At 38.4% G+C, this 25,232-nt stretch overlaps 1 protein-coding gene across 1 annotated transcript in view; it reads left to right on the top strand.

Annotated features, from left to right (window-relative positions):
• Positions 1 to 25,232, top strand: part of TENM1 (teneurin transmembrane protein 1) — a 388,184-nt gene that overhangs the window by 298,377 nt on the left and 64,575 nt on the right. Inside the window, exon 14 of the mRNA XM_037821365.1 lies at positions 4,673 to 4,827. Within this exon, the coding sequence (XP_037677293.1) occupies positions 4,673 to 4,827 (155 nt within the window). The remainder of the gene's footprint in view (positions 1 to 4,672; positions 4,828 to 25,232) is intronic.

The following is a 25,232-nucleotide window of genomic DNA, read 5'->3' as shown; positions in this document are numbered from 1 at the left end:
CCTTCCAACCCCTAATTCTTCTCCTTTAGTGACACAGGTATTTGTAATCCCTCCAAGTTCTAGAAGCTCCATTTAGTGGCTACTTAGCAAGGGAACTCAACAGGCTTATTGGCAGAAGTAACATGGCCCTTTCTGATCCTACCGGGTAATTAAGTGGATGGTAGACAGATCAGTTGGAGAATGGACTTTTCTGCCTAGTGGAGAGTTCCCAAATAGACCACACAAATGTTACTAGTTTTCAGAGAACTGAAGTGCATATAAACAAAGCAAAATATTTTAATCTTTATTTGATTTAAAAGGCATTTTAGGATCAACTGGTGAATATCAGTTACACAATTCAACATTTTCAGTATTGGATATTGAGCTGACTCCATACTGAATTTCAGACATTCCTTGAAAGCTGATTTTAACTTTTTATCTCTGTCTCATGAAATTAAAGAGCAGACTGTGGCAGGAAAAACAGCCAGTATTTGAGTTTTCTGGTTATGAGGGTGTAGAAGAAGAGAATTTTATGACTACTTTCTAAAGCCAATATACTGAAAGTCTTCATTTCTAATATAGAAACAGTAAAAAAAAAAAAAAGGAGGTGGCCTCACAGCTGTAATTTTAAAAAATTAAGTACAGAGATGCTTTCTGCTAACATTTCAAATTGGCACTGTGTGCAGGAAAAAGAATCCCTGATTTCTGCTGTTATGTAATTTGGGATTTTAGCTACTATCTCCAAATTATTAACCTCCACATCTGAACTCCCAGTGATCACATCAGGATGCCCTTGCTCTTTCAGTATTGATCAGCAGAATCCTCTTCTTCAACAAGTGTTAAATTTATTAGAAACTATCCAGGCTGTCCCAGCTTTAGGTAATTGTCTTCTTAAGAATTATAGTATTTATTCTTTAGAGGGTAATAAGACAAATGAAGAAGTCAAATCATTTTGCCTGTAACTTGCAGCTGTTTCATACAGAGCTATGCTTCACAAAGAAAAGAGCCTGCAGTTCAGATATTATATAATATCCCCTACTTTGCATGAGATACTGTGAATAATGTTTTTGCAAGATGCACTTTATTTATGAGTAGGTCCCTCCATAGAAAGAGTTTGTTAGGGTTTAATGCTGATGAATGGAGACAGAACCATTCACACTTCCAGATTATAGTCTGTCAGTGCTTTCATTATATGCACTAATTTACAAGGATGTATTTATTTTCTCACAAATGTAAAAATATGCTCCAAGCTAAACATCCTTCCTGAGTGTCTGAGCCCAGTGTTTTCCTTGGTAGAGTTGGGGGATATAGGGACTTAAGCTGTCTTGGGTTGTTCTTCCCACCTCCACTCCCCACCCACCCTGCATAACTGCCTAACCCCAGGGTAATATCAGGGATCTATATATTTTTGCTTGCTTTAAAATTGGATACTGGTTAAAATTTTAAACTCTGTAAGTGACTTTCTTAATTCAGTTTAAATCCTTTCGCATGCAAAGACTGTGCCTTCAAATGTGTTTAAGTGCTAATGAAAATGCTGTTAGTAAGCAAATAGATAGACATGACCATTGGAACAAATTATGACCACAACATTGGGTAACAAGTTTTGGAGATCTGGGTACAACAATATCAAGATAGGAAAATAAATTGAAGCTTAGATCACACTGGCCCCAGATGGTTTTATGTGATCTGAAATCACTTGTGATGCCATCTCTCAAGCTTAAAGCTTAAAATATACTGGGCGTGTGTCACCTACTCCTACTCAGTCTAACAAGCAGTAATAGATCATACCGCATCATCACCATCCCTAAGTTAAAACAATACTCATTATGGGAGGGAAAATCTCCTGAACTGATGGACTAAAATAATTCTCTTTTTCTTGCCTGGGATCTCCAATTTGATTTTTACCTCAGTGAAAATTAAATAGCCCTAAACCTCACCAGTGAAGAGTTTGTAAACTAGGTTGGTTGAAGAATCTGTTTTTTTGTCGATTGGTTGGTAAGGAAGGAAAATGAGAAGAAACAAAAATATGTACATATAAAATATGACTAAAACATATGTCTAGATACATTTATAAATCACCTGTCTCACAATACCTCAAAGCCCTTTCTACTATTTGTTTTCAATCCCAAACATAAGTGTAACCTCAATCAAATTTAATTAAAGAGGCTCAAGGCAAAAAGAGTATGTTTAGAATTTGGGACATGATTAAAATAATTGCTACACAACTATATGAAAGGAGAATATTTTACAAACTGTCAGCAAAATAAGCCCTGAAGGCAAATACTGAGTATTTAATAAGCCCAGAATCATTTCAAAGGGCATTTATCTGTGGAATTCAGCTGACATGAACAGAGGGAGAAAAGTTCACAGACTTTAGAAGTTCACAAAAAGTTAAAACTGGGAAAACCACATGACGTCCAGGATTATCCCCAAATTGAAAGAAACAGAACTGTCATGAAAAGTAAGGACCTTCCCAAATATCCTAGTTTCTGTAAGAACACATTTATTTCTCCCTACTTTTTGTGAATCTGCTCCAATTTTCAGGGGAGCTGAGTCTCTAAGTTTATTATCTCCTACTTAGAGCAACACTTCCTTTTACTTTTAGTACCCTCAACTTACTAAAGTTCCAAAGTATTCCTCTTAGTCTTAGTTTAATTATACTCAAATTCTTTGTATTTTGGCCCCCACAGAACCCCAGTTGCATTTGGTATGTGTTTGGTAAATGATTCATGATTTCATATACTTCAATCATGTCTACTTTCAGTATTTCTCTCTCAAGACTTAAGTCGTGATCTTTAAGGCCATCCTTTTATGATGGGCAAATTTTAAATTTCATACTCAGTGATATTTAATATAGAGGTCATGGAAGATGGTCCCAAATCATAGGCCTGCCACAAATCTTCATTTGCAACCAGACCAAATTGCAGGCAGTGAAGAAATTGATTTTGCCAAAACACAAACAAAAGCATAAAGCAGAGGTTTCACTTGATTCATCCTCAACCCAAACGTTCTGGAGATGAAAGGAATACTCATCCCCAATGTGCCATCATCATTTGACTTGTCCTGATCTAAAAAGTCTTTTTGAAAACCTCTTTAAAGCTCCATATGCCTCCAAAAGCAATAAAGGGATATGTTGACATGGAATTCTCCTTATTTGGACATTTATGTTTCCTTGGAATACTCACCAAAACATAAATGGCTTTAGAGACTTTCAGGGAAAGTTAAAAGGAATCTGTAACTTTTATAGATGTTAAGGATTAATACTTCATGAGGAGCGTCAAGATTAATCAAAGTACACTATAAAGCCAAGTTTGAATATTAAGCTCCTGCCAACAAATTAGCTTATCTAAAAGCAGTTTATTAAGTTGGGTTTATAAACTGAGTTTAGATGAGTTCACCCTTTGTCAGGAAAATAAAATAACTGTGTGTGTGTGTTTATGTGTGCTTGTGTTTGTGTGTGTATAGGTGTGTGTGTGTGTGTGTGTGTGTGTGAGAGAGAGAGAGAGAGAGAGAGATTCATAGATAATGGTAGCGTGGTGACGTGAGAAAAAGGGCAACTGAGGTTCTTAACAGACATGATTGTTAGCACAGATCCTCCTAAATTTGACAAGGAGTTTCACCGGGACTGAATAAAGAAGAGATGAGAAAAAACTAAAATGTAGACTAGTTTTAAAGTGGTTATGCTCAAGAGCACTGTTAAAAGCACCAAAGCAGGAATTGAGCCATACGTTTACAAGTGTCTGACATTTTAAAAATGTATTCTTTCATGTTGTACTTACAACAGCCTAAGAGTGACCAGTTTGTCCCGGTTTGCCTAGGGCTATCCAGGTTTTAAAGCTGAACCCCCACCCCTCACTTAGTGCCAGGCAAACCAGGACAGTTGGTCACTTTAGCTAGGTAAGACAGGTAATCTTCTTCCTATTTTAAAAAAGAAAAGGCTGGAATTCGGGGAGGCAAATGACTCAAAGTCACACATCAGTTATAAGTGGTATATTCAGTATTAGAATCTAACTTTCTAGCAGCTACTATAACATACTTTCCAAGAAACCAGGCTGTAATTAACAGTACATAAAAACTACTGTGAACATTTTATTGGCTTTTGTTTTTTCTAGAAGGTTAACCATTCCCTTTGTAACACCATAATTTTGCTCACCACCATCCACCCCCTTTTAATAGACAATACAGAGGAAAAAAACTGAGCTGGTTAATCAGAATTATTGCAAACTCCTATTAACTAAGTATGAATTGATGAAAATAACTTAATGCTTTCCAAGTTAGTTATTTCCTAATGCAGCTATGAAAATAAGCAGTAGTCTATGCATCCTCATTCTAAAAGAAATATAAAATATGCTTCCTCTCCTGTCTTTTCCCATTTATTTCTAAGAGAATTTTTTCCTGTTTAGGGGGAGTAGGTAAGCAAGTATTGAGAGGTTAGAAATCTAAAACTGGAAAAATAAAATTATTAGACCTGCTTTATCTCTGTATGATACTTTTTATCATTTCTTCTCAATACATAGAGAAGTGAATGTGTGTTAGAACAAACCTCTGCCATTACCGTCCTGTCTGTGCTGAGCAAATTGAATCCATATGTCTTTAAAATGCCTTTCCATTTCTATGACTTCTTTCAAAATACTGATCTTAGTGCAAATGTGGCCCACTAGACTACTAATGCTCATTTGCTCTTTCCCAACAGGCATCACAGTTGATAGGCATGGATTCACTTACTTTGTGGATGGGACCATGATCAGGAAAATTGATGAGAATGCTGTGATCACAACTGTAATTGGCTCAAATGGTCTGACCTCCACACAGCCACTGAGCTGTGACTCAGGAATGGACATCACTCAGGTAGGTACCACTGCCTTTCAAGCATTATCTCCATTTGGCATCATGGAAATAGATAATTTTCTCAGAGAAATTAGGTAGAAAAGAAGCCTGGTGTATCTGTTATAACACCAGAAAGCAGAAGTTTCTCTTAAGGTAAGTTACTTTTTCTGTCCTCAGAAAAACTTGGGAGAAACTGGTAAGCTATGAAGGGAGTAATGCTAGGTGGAATGTTGGCCCAAAAATTAGAGTAAAGCCTCCCAAATTTGAATCAGTTAGAGGGTCAGGCCAATCTCATTTATTGAGTATTTTTCAAGGTATGTAATTTTATTTTAAAATAAAAAAAACCTCAAATTTGGAAATTTTCTGTCTGCTAAAGTTCTTCTGAAAATTTTTTTAATGAGCATATGACCCTGACTTCTTCTTTATGTGTTTGTAAATAGTTACTTCTAGGGTATTTGAAAAGTTTTCTTAAGTAAAAACAACATTCCCTCTGAGATGTTTTACATTTATTTAGGAAACTCTTTGCCAGTGAGAATAAAAGGGAAAATTCACCGTAGCTCTCAACTGAGTCCAAAATTCTGATTTTACCACAATTCTACAAAATCAGTGTTCTGGTTTGCTAATGCTGCCATTATGCAAAATATCAGAAATAGACTGGCTTTATAAAGGGGGGTTATTTGGTTGCAAATTTAGAGTTACAAGGCCATAAAAGTGTCCAAACTAAGGCACCAACAAAAGGATAACTTTTCTGAAGAATGGTCAGTGGTGTCCAGAACACCTCTGTCAGCTGGAAAGGCACGTGGCTGGTGTCTGTTGTTCCTTTGTTCCTGGGATGTGCTTCAAAATGGCTTTCTCCAAAAGGTCTCTTGGGCAAACTCTGGGCTTCATCTCTTAGCATCTCCAAACATTTTTCTGTCTGCATTTCCAAGCTTCTCCAAGCATCAACCAGCGTCTCTGTCAGCTCCTAAGTGTCTCTTAAAGGACTCCAGTGATCTAATTAAGACCCACCCAGAATGGGCGGGGCCATACCTCCACAAAAATATCTAATCAAAATGTTTCACCTACAGTTGGGCGAGTCACATCTCCATGGAAACAACCTTATCCAAATATCCCACAAGATTGGATTAAAAGATCATGGCTTTTGGGGACATATAATATATATCCAAACTGGCACAGTCAGTATTGTACAACAGAGAGATTTTAAAGCAAACATCATAGTTTCAGTTCCTTGATACCTTTCTTAGTCTGCAGACACAAGTGGTCAGCATGTAAAATGAGGGGAATGGACTAGGCAATCCTCAAAGGAACTTTCAAGCTCTAATGGGACATGAGTCTGTGACTCTGATGAAGTAGATTAATAGATAATCTTTTCAAAGGAAGTAAAGTGGAAGTTGAGAGTTTTAGGATTGGTTAGTTTGTCAGAGAGGATGCTTTTGTCAGTTAGTATATTCTTGTTGCTTCATTCTCCAGACCACCAAACATAGGATAATAATAAATTAAAATAAACACAGCTCCAAGAAAACTTGCTTTAGTCCCATACACCCCCCCCAAAAAAAATATACCTCTCTATAAAACACTAGAAATGTGCCCATTTGGGGTTTCTTCTTTTCTCTCTGTCCCTGCCTCACCCTGCAAATTGTCAAATATAATCAGCTGCAAAAATGAAGTAGGGAATTGGAAGGCCTGGAAAACTGACAAAATGGATGAACCATTCTTAATAAGGATTAAACCAGATCAGGCTATCAACTCCTAGAACAGAATAATTTTCCATGATGCAAAATCCTGCAGAAGGCAATGAAAAGGAGCATTATTTATGGCAATAAGGAAGGGTGTGAATGGGTTTATATAGGGGAGTGGGGAGAGAGAGAGGGTGCGCGTATATGATTCACTTGTGGGATATCTTTAATTTAACATAGGACATTTAGTATTGCAATCAGTCAACTCTAAACAGCCTATCTGTTTCTGTGTGGATAAGTTATGATGAAAAGAGAACTCCTTGTCTAAATAGAGCAAACATATGATCCTCATTGCCACAAGAAAGGTTCTTTTTCACATGGCCTTTTCCAAGTCATGATTGCCACCATAAAATCTACCTCATCCCTTTCTGGTGGGGATGTACAGTACAGCTCACTGAGACAGAGCCCTGGTAACCTGAAGACATAATCATATTTTCCTTATGGCATTGCATTCCAATCCTCAGTTTCCCTGAAGTCCTCCTTCCCTTTTCTTTATGCAACTTCAGCTTTCAAAACACAGTAGGGTTTTTTGAGGGGGTGGAATAAGGTAGGATGGGGGAGTGTTAGAAACCAGCAAGCCTGACTATGAAAGAAAGCAGGCTTCATGGCCAAATTATTTGGCAACTGTCCCTACTGCTGCCCACTATTTTCTTTCTGAGATTGAAGTCCTCTAAAGAGTAACTAGCATTTGTCTGCTCAGAAAAGCACAGAATGGTGAGTCTTCACTGATACCTAACTCAGAGACCAGATTGTTCCACTCACCCTTATAGAAGTCTGCTTCTTATGGCCCCATTTTCCAGGCCTGGAAATACCTCTGCTGGTTCAAATCTCTTTCTCCACCTTCCTTGCATCTCATCTCTTCCATAAGGACATTCCCTGATGGTTCTAATTTTTACCGTTTTCTCATTCCTTTACTAGCATTTAGTATCACACTGTTTAATATGCAATTTGTTCTCTGTTGGCAAACTGTTTGTCCAGCCAGTCTCCCAAGGTAGACTGTATGTTCTTTGAATATGCATAGTAGATGCTCAGAAGGCACACTTAACGTACTACACTCACCAAAAAACATTATGATTAGTACATAGAATACAAGCAGTGAGAGATGAAGCCAGAGGTAAGTAGGGGCCAGATAGTGAAGGATCTTATAAGCACAATAGAGTTTCGGTTTTATCTGGTGTACAATGGGGAGAGATTAATAGAATTAAGCATGGAGATGCATTTTAAAAAGAGTATTATGCATGGAAATGCATTTTTAAAAGTTCATTCTGGCTTCAGTATGGAGATCAATTGGAGGGAAACAGTACTAGAGGTAGGGAGACCACTTAAAAGGCAGTTGAAGTAATACAGGTTTAGCAGGGACAAAACATATTAATATTTAAATGACCAGCACCATTTTAAGAGACTTCAGTAAAAATGAAATTGCCTCCCGATGTTTTTTTGGATGTTCAGCTGATATTTCTTTGGGATACAGCTCTTTGATGAGACTGGCCATGAAGCTGCTCAGCTTTATGTGGATTACATAGGCAAGTCATGATAATGGTCAAACCTAAAGTATCAGCAGTATGGATTGAAAAAGTCAGACAGCTTAATGAAATATTGGATGTAAAATCAAAGAACATGTTGGCTGACTTAATTTCAGAATTGAGGAAATACATGGATGGTGATACCATTCACTGAGATAGGGAATATAAGAGGAGGGGAAGTAGGTTTGGGGAGGGTGGGGCATGCTGGGTTTGAGGGGTCTGTGTGGTAACCAGGTGAAGATATTTTTCAGACAAGGTCTGAAATGGAAATTCAATTTGGAACTATCAGCATACACATTGCAATGGAAAAGAGGGGAGTGGATGAGATCTCCCAGGGGAAGGGTACATAACATAAAAGGAAGTCTTAAGACCAAACTCTGAGAAACACCAATATTCAAGAGAAGTCTGAGGAATGAGAACCACCAAAACAGAATGAGAAGAAGAGACCTGATAGATGGGAGGAAAACCAGGAATGTGGGTGGTCAAAAAAGCCAAGGGAAAGAAGCTTTTCAAGAAGAAGGGAATGGTTAATATCAAATGCAGTTTAGAGGTCATGTAAAATAAGGATTTTTAAAGAAGCCATTTGATTTTACAGCATTAGTGACTGATAACAGTACCTCTGGAAGAGTGCTAATTAATAGGAGTCAGACTGCAGTGGTAGAGTGGGAGGTGAAGAAATGGAGAAAGTAAAAATAGATTACTCTTTTGAGATGTTTGGCTGTGAAGAGGAGGCTTTGACATTGAAGCAAAACAGCTCCCAGGTATGGGCAAAATAGATAACAGGTGTGGGCAAATCAGCACCCAGGTGTAGGTAAATCAGCAGCCAGATGTGGCACAGGTGGGCAAAAGTTGGAGCACACTAAATGAAATCAGATGGATAACTGGGCAAAGTATTTATAGGGAGGACCCCTGTGTGTGGCACAGCTTCCCAGAGGCTCAGCCCCTACAGCCAGAGTTTCCCCTGTCTGTTTGGACAACTGTGGCAGTTTGGGGCCCTATATTTCCCATGACTGTACTTAAGAACAAACATGGGCTGTCTTCAGCTAGAGAAAAGAAAGCTGAATAGGGAGCTTCATAACACTCTCCAAGAGCAAAGCCCCAGTTATTTATAGTAGTATTTACATGATCCAGCTAAGCTTACACAGTGCTCATACTTCATACTTACATAGTTTCATACTTCAGTAAATCAAATTATATGATGGGTGATGACAGAGACAAATGTCTAAATGAGAGCTCCAGTTTCTGCTGAAAGGAACAGACAGGTGAGAAAATAGGGGACTCTGATGCAGCATGAAGATTAGAATTAGACCTTAGGAAAAACTTACTGATTTTAAGACTATGTGGCAGTATCATACATTACCCAAAGAGCTTATTGTGAAGTTCTCTCCTTTGAAACTTTTAAAGCAAATGGTGGATAATAATAATCTATGAATGCTTGAAATGCCAGATTCTCTGGAGTCAGGAGGATAGATTAACCATTTCTTCAAAATTCCTTTCAACTCCAAGGAGTTTTCTCTAAAGAAATATAATCAAGTTCCTAAAAATCCTTGTTACCTTCTCTGCATTTCAAAACCAGAAGTTCTCCAACAAGGAAAGGCCCGTACATGTTAGCATAGTACCAGTGGAGGCCTGGAAGTGAAGCAACAGAGAACTTTTCTTTCTCTTTCTTGCTTTTGTCTTCTGCACGTTTCCAAGGTAAACCTGAGCCTGAGGAAGAATTGATCCTCAACAGCTCAACAGCCTGCCCTAATCTTCAGCGAATCCTGATGTTCTATAGTAATTCTAATAATAAATGCTACCACTTATTAAGAACTTGCTATATACCAAAAACTATGCTAATAATCTTATTCACACTGTTACATTTTATCTCCACAGCCCAACCACCTTTGAGAGATAGGTATTATTATCTCCATCTACAGAGAAGAAAACTGGTGGTTAGAAAGATTATCAATTGTACTATGACCATAGAGTAAGTGATATAGCAAGATTCAGACACATACTTTCTGACCTCAATTGTCCATTTTTCCAACTTCCACATTTTCAAAGACAACTGGAGATGATTAAATATCATTGTATTTAGCTGAATGACAAATGCTGTTTTGTTGAGAAATATGGTGCTTATTCACAGAATGTGTATTTAATGGCACTTAGAAAATAGTTTAATAAAATCTAATCAAGAAATGAAATTTTCCTTGATAATAAGATCTGCCAAATCACTATCTTTTCTTGATTTACTGAAATGTGAAACTGAACTCTCAGTATAAACTTTGAAGCATAACTGCCCATTATAAGCACTGCTATACATAAACAGTCCTTTCACTTCAAAAGATTAATTGGTAATGAGGAGATTGGGCTCTTTATTTCCATTACTGCATTTGAATCATCCTGCTCTGGGAAGCCCCTTCTATCTCATGCCTGACTAGAATGGAATTGGAGTTAGACAAGTCTCATGGTGAGATGGCAAATTTAAGAGCTGGATTTATTCTTCAGAATCAACCTAATGCTCTTCCACATTAGGTTGATACACAAGAAACATGGGCCTTTTATATGCACAGATAATCTTGTTGACCCACTGCCTGAACGGGCACTTTGAGGTATTTTTTGAGTATCTGATACATAGCCATTGCTCCATACATGCTTGTTGGATGATCTGCATACTCCCCAGTGGTTCCACAAAGTACCCATTTGTCAGATGGAAGGAGTGTCATCATCCATGGTTTTGAAGGAAGGAAGGAAACTAGTTCTTTGGAGGAGTAAACTTTGGCCACAGCACTTATTTATATATTTATATATATCCACCTGGAGTTCTATTTCTCTCCCCAGTCATTCAGTGCTGCACTCCTCTCAAAGAGAGGATAGTCTCACCAAGTAGTAACTGTCCAATCTCTGCTCAAATGCCTCTCACGACAAGGAACTCACTTTGAATGTCTCTGACTCACGGAAAGCTCTTCTGGAATCCCTTCAACTGTAACATTTTAATCTTCCTTTATCTTTCCCCACCAGGTCTTAATGCAACTCTTCAGGCCACATCATAAATTTAATCTGTTTTCCAGGAAATATATACACCAGTGAACCAAGGATTATACTTCGCACTTTCATATATGTTATCTTATTTAATCTTCATGATAATCTTTCAAGATAGGTCTTATTATCTCCTATTTTTAATAAATATGGAGCACAAGGTTCAGAAGAGTTGAGTAACTTTGTCAAGATCACACAGATAATAAGTGGAAGAGTTGGAATTTTGAACCTGGTCGACCTGATACCAAAGTCCATATTCTTCTTGATGAACACCTTCTATGTTTTCATCCATTCTAAAAGTGATGGATAGGATAGACCAAGACAAAATTGTAACACCAATAGACTAGTTATCTTTTAGATTATGAAACCATCTGTTCAAAATATTAGTTGTGATTCATAGTGGATCAGGAAATCAGTATAATGACCTATGACCAGCCTTTTTTAAAACATGAAATAGAAGATTTAAAAAAGAGTGTGTTATGTTTAATAAGGCTAAGTATTGTTTTGTGGAACTTTTATTTCAAGTATATCTACTGGATAATGATATAAAAGATAATTCTTACTGAGGGTCCCAGTCAAAACAAATTTGAAAGCCAGTATCTTCACCTATATTTCCCCCAACTTATCCACAAAGATATCATGAGAGACCTTAGCAGACTGGTAACTCTGATTAAAAGGGAACAAGAATAGCTTGACATAATTTGTTTCCAGTCATAGTATCCATAAACACCAGCTCATCATCTAAGAACTAAGAAATAGCTGTTTAATAACACATGCGAGGATCTTTTCAGAATCAATAGTAAGTGCCCTCTATGCAGTTTGTGGAGCACACCTTCTGATTCTTCTTGAAGTCAGAACTATGTTTACCCATCTGGAGTGGCCTGGGGCTAGGTACTATAGAAAAACATATTCTTAAACTTAATCCATTCCTGTGGAAACAGTGGTTTTAGAACATTAAAGGCACCTTCTTTTCCCCTTCTTAAACCCTTGCCTGATGTCTCTCAATGTCTCTCCTCTCCCCTGCCAACATTTTCATGTCTACAGAATGTCTTCCATCACCCGAGTGATCCTGATGATATTGAAACTCAAATTATTCAGGGGTACTTGCCTTTCTTTGTGTGCTTCCACCACTCTCCCATGAGCACACTGAAAGAGAACAGAATTAGATCTTTCAAATGAAGGTCATTATAAGTGAAATTCCCTGCATGGACAGAATTCTGAATTTTGTGAAGCTCTTTAAGGAATCAAGAAAAATCTGAATTATAATAAGTTTGCTTGAATAAAGGGATCTCCCAAGAAAATAAAAAAGAAAGTTTCTTTTAAAAGTTCTTGCCACCAGAGATGAAAATCTCACCACCTCCACACCTACCACACCCTCCCAATGCTTCAATGACTGTGTAACCTATCTCACTGTCAATGCAAAGAAAAGGTCTGTGGTCACACTCCAAATAATTCAGACAGTCATAGAAAATATGAGTTTCTATGTCATAGAAAAAGTGAATTACAGGTAAACATCAAGACAGGGATGATGAAAAGCAGGTTATCTGAAATATCTGAAAATACCTCTCTCAGGGGCTGGTTAGGTGGGAGAAAAAGAGAAGTAACATAAGGAATAAGATAAGATTAGAGAGTAGAGAGAGACCCAAATAGGAGATTAATGAGACTCCAAAAAGCTATTTGGTAGCCCCTATGTCAGTCATTTCCTCTATCCTGTTTTGTTCTAATTAGGTCGGTCAACTGAATCAACCACTTCCATAGTGACTATCAACTAATGGATCAGATGGTGTGCTGGTTTGTATATATTATGTCCCCTAGAAAAAGCCATATTTTTTAATGCAATCTTGTGGGGGCAGATTGATTAATCTTTTTGATTAGAGTGTGACCTCTTGATTGAAGATTTCCATGGAGATTTGACCCCCTCCCATTCAGGGTAGCTCTTGATTAGTTTACTGGAGTCCTTCAAAGGGAGCTGTCAGAGAGAGTAGAGGGAGGAAAATGTCCCAATTGCTGCAACTGGAAGAGAATTTTGGAGAGATGCTTGGGAGCTGACTGCTTTGGAGATGCTAGCCCAGAGTTTGTTCCAGAGAAGCTAAGAGAGACAAGCCCAGAGACATTTTGGAAAAAGCCATTTTGAAACCAGAACCCCGGAGCAGATGCCAGCCACGTGCCTTCCCTGCTAACAGAGGTTTTTCCGGATGCTGTAGGCCATTCTTCAGTGACGGTCTCTTCTTGTTGATGCCTTAGTTGGACACTTTTATGGCTGTAAAACTGTAAATTTGTAGGCAAATAAACCCCCTTTATAAAAGCCAATCCAATTCTGGTATTTTGCATAATGGCAGCATTAGCAAACCAGCACAGATGGTGTTAAAACTCATATCCACTAAACCTCCAATGGTGTTTCCAATTTCTTTCACTGTTCTCATGCCTGGACTACATCAACAGTGCAGCAATCTAACTGTCCAGTAAGCAATTGTTTATTTCAGCAGTACATACATAAGCATCCTAAATAAACAATGTTCTGCTGTATTCATTTGAACCACATACACTTAGTCAATCCACATCAGTCATAGCCAGTCCCCTCTACTGACATGAGAAATGGCTAGTATCAAAGGCTTACACTAGAAATGGAGAAATGAGAGTGGGGAAGTGCTAGTCTCTTCAAGATAAAGAGAGCTCAACCTATATCAACCATGGCAGGAAGGCACTGCTAACTTAGCCACAGTTTTTCTTCTCAAAGCTCTCATTATGTCAGTAACCTTAAATGTGAAAGTATTTAAATTAGAAGGTGATGATAGAATAAAAATGAACAAACTTCCTATTAGACATGTTTATAGACCTGGAATAACTATCCCAATTCTTCGGGGACATATTTTACCAAAGTTCTCTGGAAATTTTCCTAATTCATCCATTTCCCTTTGACTAAGGTAGCTTGTTCTAGTACAAAGAGCATAGACAACCCTGGGTCTGAGACAGATTGTGTGTCAGTTTCCTTATCAGTAAAAAAAAAAAAAATGCATATTGCCTCTTAAGGCTGTTGAGGCTGTCATGATAGTTAAACAAGAAAACACAAATGAAAGAATATTGTTTTTTAAAAGTCAACTGCAACTGTAAATTGTTGAGAACTGAAGAGAGAGGCCATATGGCATTCCACATAACCTTGGCTTTGATATATTCACTTGCCACACCGGAAAGGTGGCACAAGCCCTTATCTATATAGCAATCAAATTGTGCTGTCACAGAACATGAGATAGCAGTTAGAGATGTTCAGATTCTGGTTTGACAGCATCACCAAGAACCGTAAAAACGTTTTCTCTGGGAGTCCCTAATGGGTCTCCACATTACTGACCTGTAAATGAGTGATATGTTACTGTGTATGGCTGAAAGTTATATAATACTCCTAAATAATTACTACTATATTTTAGAAAATGAACATCCCTTTATGAATCATTTATTCTGCTTTCCTCTAAAAGATTATAGTATAAAAGAAAATTTGCGTCTTTCCTGTCTACTTCTTGACCCAAAAGAGGATTCTCTAATTTCAGATTCAGCACTTCACTTGGAAAATAGACACTAGTATTTTAGAGCTGGTTAATTATTCCTTCTTATGAAGCCTAGTTCAAAAAATGACCCAATTGTTGATTAAGTAACCTCTCTTTTTTAATGTGAAAGCACTTAGAAAAGTATGAAGTGTTTCACAAATATAAGGGATGATGTAAGACGTTAAGTGGCATCTTCAGGAAATATTTTCTGTTGATTCAGTATACACTTGCTAAAATGGGAGAACACAAGAACAAAATAAGTCTGCATGGTGGTTATTTTGATTTTTTAATATCTGTGGTTGTTGGTCTCTAATTTTAAATGCATTCCTAGATAATGTTATTTATTGCTTATCCAGACCAAACGTACTCTCCTGGCTCTATCAAATGCAGAAAACCACTTTCTGGAACTGCAAAGGGAAACCAACCTTTTCTCTAATCCTTTAGTTAAAGATGCAAAAGATAAAATCAGGCCTTTATTGGGAACAATCCTTCCAAATTAGACCAATATAAAAATTCAGGAAAGCATAGTGATTGGAAGCACAGACTGCCTGAGTTTGAATCCTGGCCCTACCGCTTGCCAGATGAGTGCCCTTGGGAAAAATTCCCTATCTGTAAAGGGGGACAACTGTGAGGCAATTGTGAGGATTCAATGATATAAATCAATATATAAATCACTTAGCAAAGTGCTTGGATCATATATACCCAATAAATTATTATTATTATTATTCTCATTATCATCATTAGACTTTCCATTCATAAAACAGAGAACTGAACTGAAAATTTACTGATAAGGATATAAAGGACCAAGTAGTTTGGAATTCTAATAAAAATTGTGAAGTCTTCCCTTCTGTTCTTTTCCCATAGGTGTACCTTATTCAGAGAAGCATGTATCTGTAGGTGAGTTTGATGGACTGTAGTAAGCATGTACTCCAGAGACTGGTTAGTTTTAATCTGCTGTGATCTTCACAGAATATTTTGTCTGCCAAATGCTGGTGTGATGCTCTATCTAAATCACTTAATGAAAGTTAGCTAGAGTCATTGAATGGTACCCCAAATCCTTCATTTTCTTTCTACTTTCAAGAAATGGCATACTGGCTATAGAGTTAAGGCTGGAATGTTAGTGTGAACTTCATAGTTTATGAATTTGAGATGTATTGATTTTAGATCATCTTCCATCTCTTTGAAATAAAGAAGTAAAAGAACAGCTCATTCAGTAGGTGGCCTACAGCCACCCAAGTGAGCCAATTTCACACAAAAATTTAATAGTAGAGTAGATAAGAAAGAAGACAGAATTTATATAGGTCAATATGAAGAATATGACAGTCCCAAGACAAAACAAAGAGGCTCCCAGATTAGTGGGAAACCAAAAGGAAAGAAATTATAAATATGATGTAACATAAGAAGAAAGCAGTGTCCTAGAATGTTTGAAGTAAGTTCAGTCTATGAATTGCTTTTTCTATACAACGACCCTTCTGTTTTTATTAAGATATTCAGGTTCCAAGCATGTCTATCAGTATAAGAAAATCCAATATATAAAAACCCAAACTTGAAATCATAAACTGGGAGAAGCATTGCAATAAGATTATTCACAGTTCTTTTAAATATCATTTCCCTTCTACAAATTCTCTTAAAATTCCTTTTTTTCTTAACTTCACTTTTCAGGCCTGTATGTCCTAAGTAAAATCATAATTAGGGTATAATAACCTGTTATTAGAGATATTTATGTTGCTCCCTCCAAAGAGACAGCTTGGGTTTCTTATATAAGAAGTAGAGAACAGCAGGCTAACATCTTCAACTCCAGCATATCCAAATTCTGCTGAAATGCCTGCACACAAGCAAATAGCTAGAGTTGTCAAGGGCCTTAAAATAAAAGTCAAGTACCATGCTCAATGCTAGATCGAAAACATAATTTATCGCATAAATAAAACTCCCTCAGCAGTGTCCTCTTTCCACAAGAAGGACAATGGCCTGTTAGCTCTTATTAAAACTATTAAGCACCAAAGGAAAGCATCTTCAAAGTTCAGGGAGAGTCACAAGTTGCAAAGCTTGCAACAACTTTTGAACTACTCAGTCTTCCACACATTTTTCTCAGCAGGTGTCATGACCTGAGATGAACCTGAAGCTTTTTAAGATACAGAAATATCTAGTTGGTAAATTCAGTGGTTAGCATCTGTGGAAATATCTGGTTGGTGATTCTGTGGTTAGAGTCTATGGTTTTTAAGGCTCACAGTCTGAGGTAACTCTCAGTGTAAGCCAGTAGCTTAACTACATTTCAGAATATACCCTTAAACATAGTCCTGCTCTCCATTAACTGTGGGAGCAAGAAGTGAATGAAATCAGTGCTGATCCATATTTATCAAATAGAAAGCCACCTCAAAAAGGAAGTTCTGCTGGCTGCTCAGGAAGGCCATCTTTTCATGCAAAAGTTAGTATTTTTGGAAAAGTGAACACAGGGGCATAAAAACCATTTTCTAACAGGCTACAACTTTTTTTTTTTTATTAATAATAAATTTTATTTTGAAATAAGTTCAATCTTACAGGAACAGTTGTAAAAATAGTACAAACCCCCTACGTAGAATTCCACCATACCCTGACCCCCCTCCCCTGATACCCTGATCCATCACCTTTAAGATCCTGTCACACCACTCTTTCTTTCCCTCCCTCTCTCCCTCCCTCCCTCCCTCCCTAACACCCATCATCTATTGCTCTATCTTCTGAACATATGGGAGCAAGCTGCACATATCTTTGAACAGGCAATATAATTCACATATACCTTTCCCATGGACAAGAACATTATTTTATGCAATCTCATTAAACGCAGCTAAGAAGTTCAAGAAATTCAACATTGATATAAAGCTTACATTCTATATTTCCTTTTTTTTTTTTTTCTTGTGTCCCAGCTGTGTCCCTTTGAGCCTCCTCTCCTCCAGCCTCAGATCCCATCCAGGATCATCCTTGGCATTTAATTGTTGTCTATTTAGACTGTCTTATTTTTTTCAATTTTGGAAAGATATATATAGCCTGAATCTTCCTATTCCACCCCTCCCTAGCATTCCCTTAGTGGGATTAATCACATTTAGAATGTTGCAATGCTATCACCTTCCGACCATCCATTTCTAGAAGTTTCCCTTCACCCCAAACCAAAACCCCTACTCTCATTTCTTAACTCCCCATTGCCCCTTCCCCCACTTCTTGGAACCCCTACTATACTTTTCATCTCTTTGGTCATATTCTTTGATACTTTCTTTGTGTTTACCATGGGGCTTAAATTTAACCTCTTAAATCTATAACAATCTTGTTTTTCTTTGAAACCAACTTAACTTCAATAGGACATGTAAACTGTGTTCCTATACTCCTCCATTCCCCCACCTTTATGTAGTTCTTGTCAAGAATTACATATTTTACATTGAGTCCAAAACCACCGATTTATCATTACAGTTTATGTATTTTAGATCCTGTAGGAAGCAAATAGTGGAGTTATAAATCAACAATACAGTAGTATTGGTCTTTATATCTACCATGTGATCTTTACTGGAAATCTTTATTTCTTCATGTGGTTTCAGTCAATTGTTTAGTGTCCCTTCCTTTCAGCCTGCTTAGGACTGATCTGCTGGTGATGAAGTTCCTCAGCTTTTGATTGTCTGGGAATGTTTTCATCTCCCCCTCATTTTTATCTTTCAAGTGTTTGTGAATTCTCCAAGTCTCTGATGGTTATTGACTTCTATTTGTATTCCATTGTGGGCATAGAATGTTCTTTGAACAAATTCATTTTTATATTTTTTATTTTATTGAGGCTTGTTTTTATGTCCCCGCATACAGTCCATTCTGGAGAAAGATCCGTGATCACTAGTGAAGAACGTGTGTTCCAGTGACCTGGGATGTAATATTCTATATATGTCTGTTAAAAGTCTCTATATCTCTCTTTCATTTCTTTGTTTCTCTGTCAGTAGGGCTCGCTTTAGTATCTGAAGTAGGGCAGGTCTTTTATTAGCAAATTCTCTCAGCATTTGTTTGCCTGTGAAAAATTTAAGCTCTCCCTCAAATTTGAAGGAGAGTTTTGCTGGATAAAGTATTCTTGGTTGGAAATTTTCCTCTCTCAGAATTTTAAATATGTCATGCCACTGCCTTCTCGCCTCCATGGTGGCTGCTGAGTAGTCATTACTTAGTCTTATGTTGTTTCCTTTGTATGTGGTGAATTGCTTTTCTCTTGCTGCTTTCAGAACTTGCTCCTTCTCTTCAGTATTTGACAGTCTGATCAGAATATGTCTTGGAGTGGGTTTGTTTGAATTTATTCTATTTGGAGTTCACTGGGCATTTATGCTTTGTGTATTTATATTGTGTAGAAGGTTGGGGAAGTTTTCCCCAACAATTTCTTTGAATACTCTTTCTAGACCTTTACCCTTCTCTTCCCCTTCTGGGACACCAATGAGTCTTAAATTTGGACGTTTTATTTTATCTATCATATCCCTGAGATCCATTTTGATTTTTTCAATTTTTTTCCCCATTCTTTCTTTTGTTCTTTCATTTTCTGTTCTGTGCTCCTCGAGGAGGTTGAGTTGTTGTTCAACTTCCCCTAATCTTGTATTATGAGTATCCAGAGTCTTTTTAATTTGGCCTACAGTTTCTTTAATTTCCATAAGATCTTCTATTTTTTTATTTACTCTTGCAATATCTTCTTTATTCTCTTCTAGGGTCTTTTTTATGTCTTTCATATTCTGTGCCATGCTCTTCTTCAAGTCTTTTATATCCCATGCCATGCTCTCTTTGCCTGTCTGTAGTTCTTTGGTTAATTCTGCCAGGAACTGTGTGTCTTCAGGTCTTTTGATTTGAGTGTTTGGGTTTGGGTTCTCCATGTCGTCTGGTTTTATCATATGCTTTAAGATTTTCTGTTGTTTTTGGCCTCTTGGCATTTGCTTTACTTGATCTTTAATTTGTTAGAATTGCAGTTTAGTGACATACACTTTCTCTAACTAACCAGCAGATGGCGTCTGTGAGTCACTTATTCCCCTCAAGTCAGTTCTCCCCAACTTTGTGTTATGTGGGGATCTGATTCTTTTGGGGTCCAATTGGTGCACTTAATTTGGGTGTGTTGTCGGTGCTGTCTGCCCTCAATGAGGGGCATGGGCCTGAGTGGTTAGGGAGGAAGGGCAGGTTTAACAATCAAACCTCCCAGGTGTTCCCAGAGATTTAAGGCTGTTCTCTGCCACTGACACAAAAGTCCTTGGTATTGGCGTAGGTTCCCTGGGATTTCTGAGCAGTTCCCCCCTCCCTGCTGTGCTTTTCCAGGACCTCTGTTGAGGGGGGGGGGGGTGGGCCGTGCCACGTCACAAGTGAGCGCTGGCCTCCAGGGAAGCCCTGGGCAACTGGGCTGTGTAGGGGCCTTCCCAGCCCACTTCAAAGATGGTTGAATGGGACGTGTTAACTTCCCCCTTTCTGCACAGCTCCGCTCTCCCAGCTCCAGGACAATCAGCCGTGGGTGTATTCAAGGCCACTGTCCACGGCCGATATTGTGTCGTGTGAGCGGTGCTGCGGGAAAGACTCCCTGTCAGGATGGGTTTCTTGTCTCGGTTCTGTGCTATGTTCGGCCCTGGGCAGGAGCAGCCCCGCCCGCTGGGGAGATGGCCGTGAGACTGGGCTTCTCAGCTCGGCTCTGTGCTGTGTGCTTGGTCCCGGGCAGGAGCAGCCCCACCCGCTGGGGTGATGGCCGCAAGGCTGGGTTTCTCCCCTTTGTTTCCCTGGACCCAAGACAATCTGCAGTGGGTGTGGGAAGGGGTATCCTCCACCCCAGACACCGAGGCATTAGTCCAGACCGCTCCCGTCTTATCTGCAGCTGTTCCCGGGCTTCTCTCTTTAAAAAAAAAAAAAAAAAAATGCCAGCCCAGCATCTCCCCCCACTGCAGTGTGGCCGACGGATCAGCCTACTCACTCACTCACTCGTTTCAGAATGCAGACTCCTGGTTTCACCAAACGCACGTTCCCTGTGGCTTTAGCAGAACTTGTCCAGCTGGTGCTACTTTGGAAGTGGTGTTCTGGGTCCTTTCTGGTTTTTTATCTAGTGTTTTCCACAGAGGTGTTTTTTATTCTGTCTCACCTAGTCGCCATCTTAGGTTCCTCCCAGGCTACAACTTTTGAGAGGTGTTTATTATATGATACATAGTAAGAGAAGGTATCCATTTGGTTCACCTCAGAATGCTCTTCTAACTCCAAATCCAGGAGAAGAGGATTCTGAAGGAATGGTTCTGTCCTAGTACCTAATGAGGAGACTAGCATGAAGGAATGTAAAATAAGTTTAGTAGTGAATACCCAATGTATTGCTATTTATAAACAAATTCATTCTAAGCACATATGAAATATTGCCATGGGCCAACCTCATGAACCATTAAGCTCAGAAATCTGTCTCCAAAAGACATATGAGAGAGTAGCATGATCCAACATGAAATCATGCTCAAAAATCATGGGAATAAGAAGTTTCTGGAGAACAATGACATCAACATGGCAGTTCCCAAGAATAAGAGACACTCTGGTTAAAGTCAATCACAACCAACTTCACAGAGTCCAAGCACAGTGGACTTATTTTAACTTATTTTCTGAACATGGCAACTATAGTGCCTATATACTTAGGAAGTTCCCAGACCATCTTTCCTAGTTTTCTGTTACTGCTGGCCTACCAGAGTGTATTGCTCTTTCTCTATCCTTGTATATAGGTTCATGCTGCGAAGTCAACATCCAGTCAGAAAAACAGAAACCACAATTGTTATTTTAACAGAGAGAATTTAATATAGGGAATGGGTTGCAAAGATGTTAGAGGGCTGAAAAAACCATAATATCTGCAGGAAGCAGCCACCATCTCTAAGGCTGGAGAAACAAAGGGAAGAAGTTGGGATTGTCAGAACCTCGAAACTCAGAGGATTTACTCCACAGAGGTGGCACCTAGACCTCTGAGAAGAAGCAGCCAGCTAGCAGCCTTCTGGTACCTCTGAGTATGATGAGACCAATTCTTGGAGTACTGAAAGGAGCTGGAAAGTGTAGCCAGCTACTCCTGCCAAGATGAAGGGCTACTACTGGGGCAATGCTGACAAAAACAGAAATCAAGCAGGAAGGAGCAAGTCCCTTTTCCCTTCTCTAGCCTCCTAGACTCTTTATTTTCCATATTGCTGGGACCTATCAGAAATCCAGCTGACAAAGAGAAATGTTGTTTACAGAGTCCCAAACCCAACATCACAAAGCAATATATTTAAAGGGGTGGGTTTGGAGCTATGAGACAATAGCTTAATAACCAGCATGTTTTGCAGTGAGGTGTTATATCCATGTCATTCTTGCTGCTGGAGTCACTCAGATATGCCTACAGTTTGGATGAAACATTCATTAGAATGGACTGTTTGCCACAGAAGATTTCATCATTACTGAATCCACAAGACATTGTTATTGGGGGACCTCAACCAGAGCTGTTCAATGTGTTTGTGAGAATGATTTGGACTCCCCTCTTGTTGAAGCTAAGGTACTCAATATTCATCACCATTTTTTAATTTTGTTTAGGCTAGGTATATAGCCCGCATGCTTCCATAAAGCATTCTATACACATGGTAAGTGGTCAGGTGGCCAATTTCCAGAGTTCTGAAAACATGAGGCCTGAATTGGGCCATCTGTTGAGTGTGTGCTATTTTGTAATACACACAGGGAAGTGGTGGGCAAAACCTGGAAGCACACTGGAGGCCTAATGAAAATACGACCAGTTAAATCTTCCCTCTAAATGTTCATTAGGCCATCTGCTAGTATTAGTGTCCTTATCATTTGGAAACATTAGAGAGTTAAGATGAGAAAGACAATCTGTAGAATTCTAGTGTAACTTGAAATGAACTTTTAAGTAGAGCAACCACGAGTTGTGATGTTTCTCTTCCCTTTCAGAGCCCCGTCCACTTACAGCTTAACATCTTCATAGTAAAATTTTTAATAGTTTCTTCCTGAAATATTATACCAGAAAGAAGGGTTAGCAGTAGCTACAGAAATGAAAACATAATCTCAGAGTGGCTGATCAATGAAATCAGACCATTTCATAAAAGCCATGCAATACTTCTGGCCTATAAATTGATTTCAGTGCCAAAGGGAATTGGAAGCTTGGTCTATCCTGTGGTGCCAATGCTATATTAACGACCTGCAACAGACAAGTTTCTGAAACTTTTCAGGAGAAAAAACTCTGCAAAATGATTTCAGAGACTTCTTCATAAGTCCCTGGCTCTGCTGCAGGCAAAGCCTTCATTCTCAGGAACTCAAGAGTCCTATCTCCTACAATACAAACACCTACAGTTCTCTCCTTGCTCTAAATTCTCTCAGAATTTATGGCTCTATCACCCAGCCTTATATTTGATTACATATTACCTTGGACTGTTCTCTAGCTGTCTCTGCTTCTACATTTGTATCCCCCATAGTGCTGGGTACACAATAAGTATTTTTTAAAAAAACATGTAAAATTAAATTGAAATAGAGACTCAAAAAAAAAGGTAAAGCTTTCCTGTTCATCTCCCTACCCCCAGGAGTGTTGAAGGTATTAAGTTCTTCAACTTGCATGATAAAACCCAAAATACAGAGAGATACAAACAGTAAATCTGCAAGTAGCATCATGCACAATATGTTCATACAATGACAAATTTGCAAACAAATTAGCTGTGGAGTCTTGAAGGATATTCTGTAGTTTTCACACTGGACTTTCATCTCCTGCTGATAGATGACTTTGACTATAAATTCAAAACTAGAAGTGGTTAAACATTCTGGGTATTCACAAGTGCCATTTCCAAAATTGAGGCTTCAGAGAGGAGATGCAAGAAGGGGTAGATGGAAACTCAGAGCAATTATGCCTGTTATGAAGATGAGGTAGTGGCAATTACACAGCAGACTCATGGAGAGTGTGTACATGCTGATTGCTCTGAGGGATCCTGTAAGAACAAACTTTTGTAACACTCATCTTTATAACACCAAATGTTTATAGCACCAAGGCCTTGGGTCTTCAGAGGAAGTAAAGATTTTCGGCCATCCTGTCAGTGTGCTTTTGGGCAGGGCCAATGGGCCCAGGAGCCCTCTTGGAAGGGAAACATATTTGCTCTTTTCTTAGTGAGCTTTGAAGGAAACTCTTATATCACAGAATGGCTTCTTTCACTGTTTCTTTCTTGTAGGATAGCCATTCTCAAACTTTTTAGTCTCAGGACCCTGAAGAGATTTTTTGTATCTATCAAGATTTACCTTATTAGGAATTAAAACTGTGAAATTTTTAAAACACAAGGATATATGAGCCTCAGGTAGTCTCTGCAAAACTCTGTTGTACACTCATAAAAAGAAGAAAAGAAGCCAATAGAATTATTAGAAAAAACATTTTGATCTCATGGACTACCAAAAAGGGTCTATGGGATTCCGAAAGTCCCAGGACCAAAATGGAAATGCCACATTCCCTCCATTCTAAGATACCATGGATTGTAAGACATATCATCAATTTGATAATCATAGGTAGGTGAGGAGAATCACTCCATTAAATGTACTTATTGATTATAAGTCGCACCCTCATTTCAGAAAGTTAAAACATGGGAGAATTAGGAAATATACTTCTTTGGGGAAATATGACAACTCCCCACTAACCTCACTAGATCTCTGAAAACCCAGATTTATTGGCCCAAACTTGTTGATGAAAAATAGTTTTGCTTATAGCCCAATTGCATGTTATAATTTTTAAAAATATTTTCATGGACTCAAGATGTTACAATCAATGAAGCAATTCTGTTTTTATTCAACAAACATTTACCAACTGCAATGCCAAATACTGGGAATACAAATATAAATGAGACCTCATCCGTTGAGGATTCACAGTCCTAGAAGAGGACATAGGAAGGCAAATAAGTATTTAAATATAATGGAGAAGTATTGGATCTGAATGAGTCATGGAGCTGAAAGAGCAGCATAAAGTGCCCAGAGATTGAGCACTAGTCAAGAATGCTTGAAGTTAATATCTAAGTTTGAGCAATTAGTCATTCTTTTAACAAAGGGCTACCCTAGTGGACTCTGACACATCTCAGTCACTTTCAGACATTAATTTATTTCAATTTAATTTAATTTTGCAAACACGGGTGATTTATCCAGACATGTTAAACCAGAAATTTGTTAAACCAGATTGATCATAATGGTGTAGTCAGTAGTTTAGTCAAGACCAAAGCTTAACAGAGCAGTGTCTTCACTATGCTCATATTCAACTGAGAATAACAGAAAATCTCAGCATATGTGTGACTTAAGCAAGAGATAGCAGTAGGACTAGAGGTACAGCCCAGGACTAGGAGGGCAACTCCATGATGTTATCTGGGACATGGGTTCATGCATTTCTATTCCACCATCCTAGCATATGACTTCTATTTTTAAGGTCTCCACATGGTCCAAGATGTCTGCTAAAATTCTTGCCAGCATATCCATATTGCAGGATGAAAGGAAGGGCAAAAAGCTAACTCCCTCCAGTTGGGTCAGCTCTCCTTTCATGGTCTTATAGGAAGTCCCATTCCACACTCCTTCTTACTTCTTTTGCCTGAAACTTTATCGCATAGCTACAGCTAATTGCAAAGAAGGCTGGGAATTTC

This window comes from Choloepus didactylus, chromosome X, assembly GCF_015220235.1.
Source record: "Choloepus didactylus isolate mChoDid1 chromosome X, mChoDid1.pri, whole genome shotgun sequence".
Taxonomy (NCBI): Eukaryota; Metazoa; Chordata; class Mammalia; order Pilosa; family Megalonychidae; genus Choloepus; species Choloepus didactylus.
Note: the sequence above shows the minus strand (reverse complement) of the source record. Positions and strands in the feature narration are given on the sequence as shown.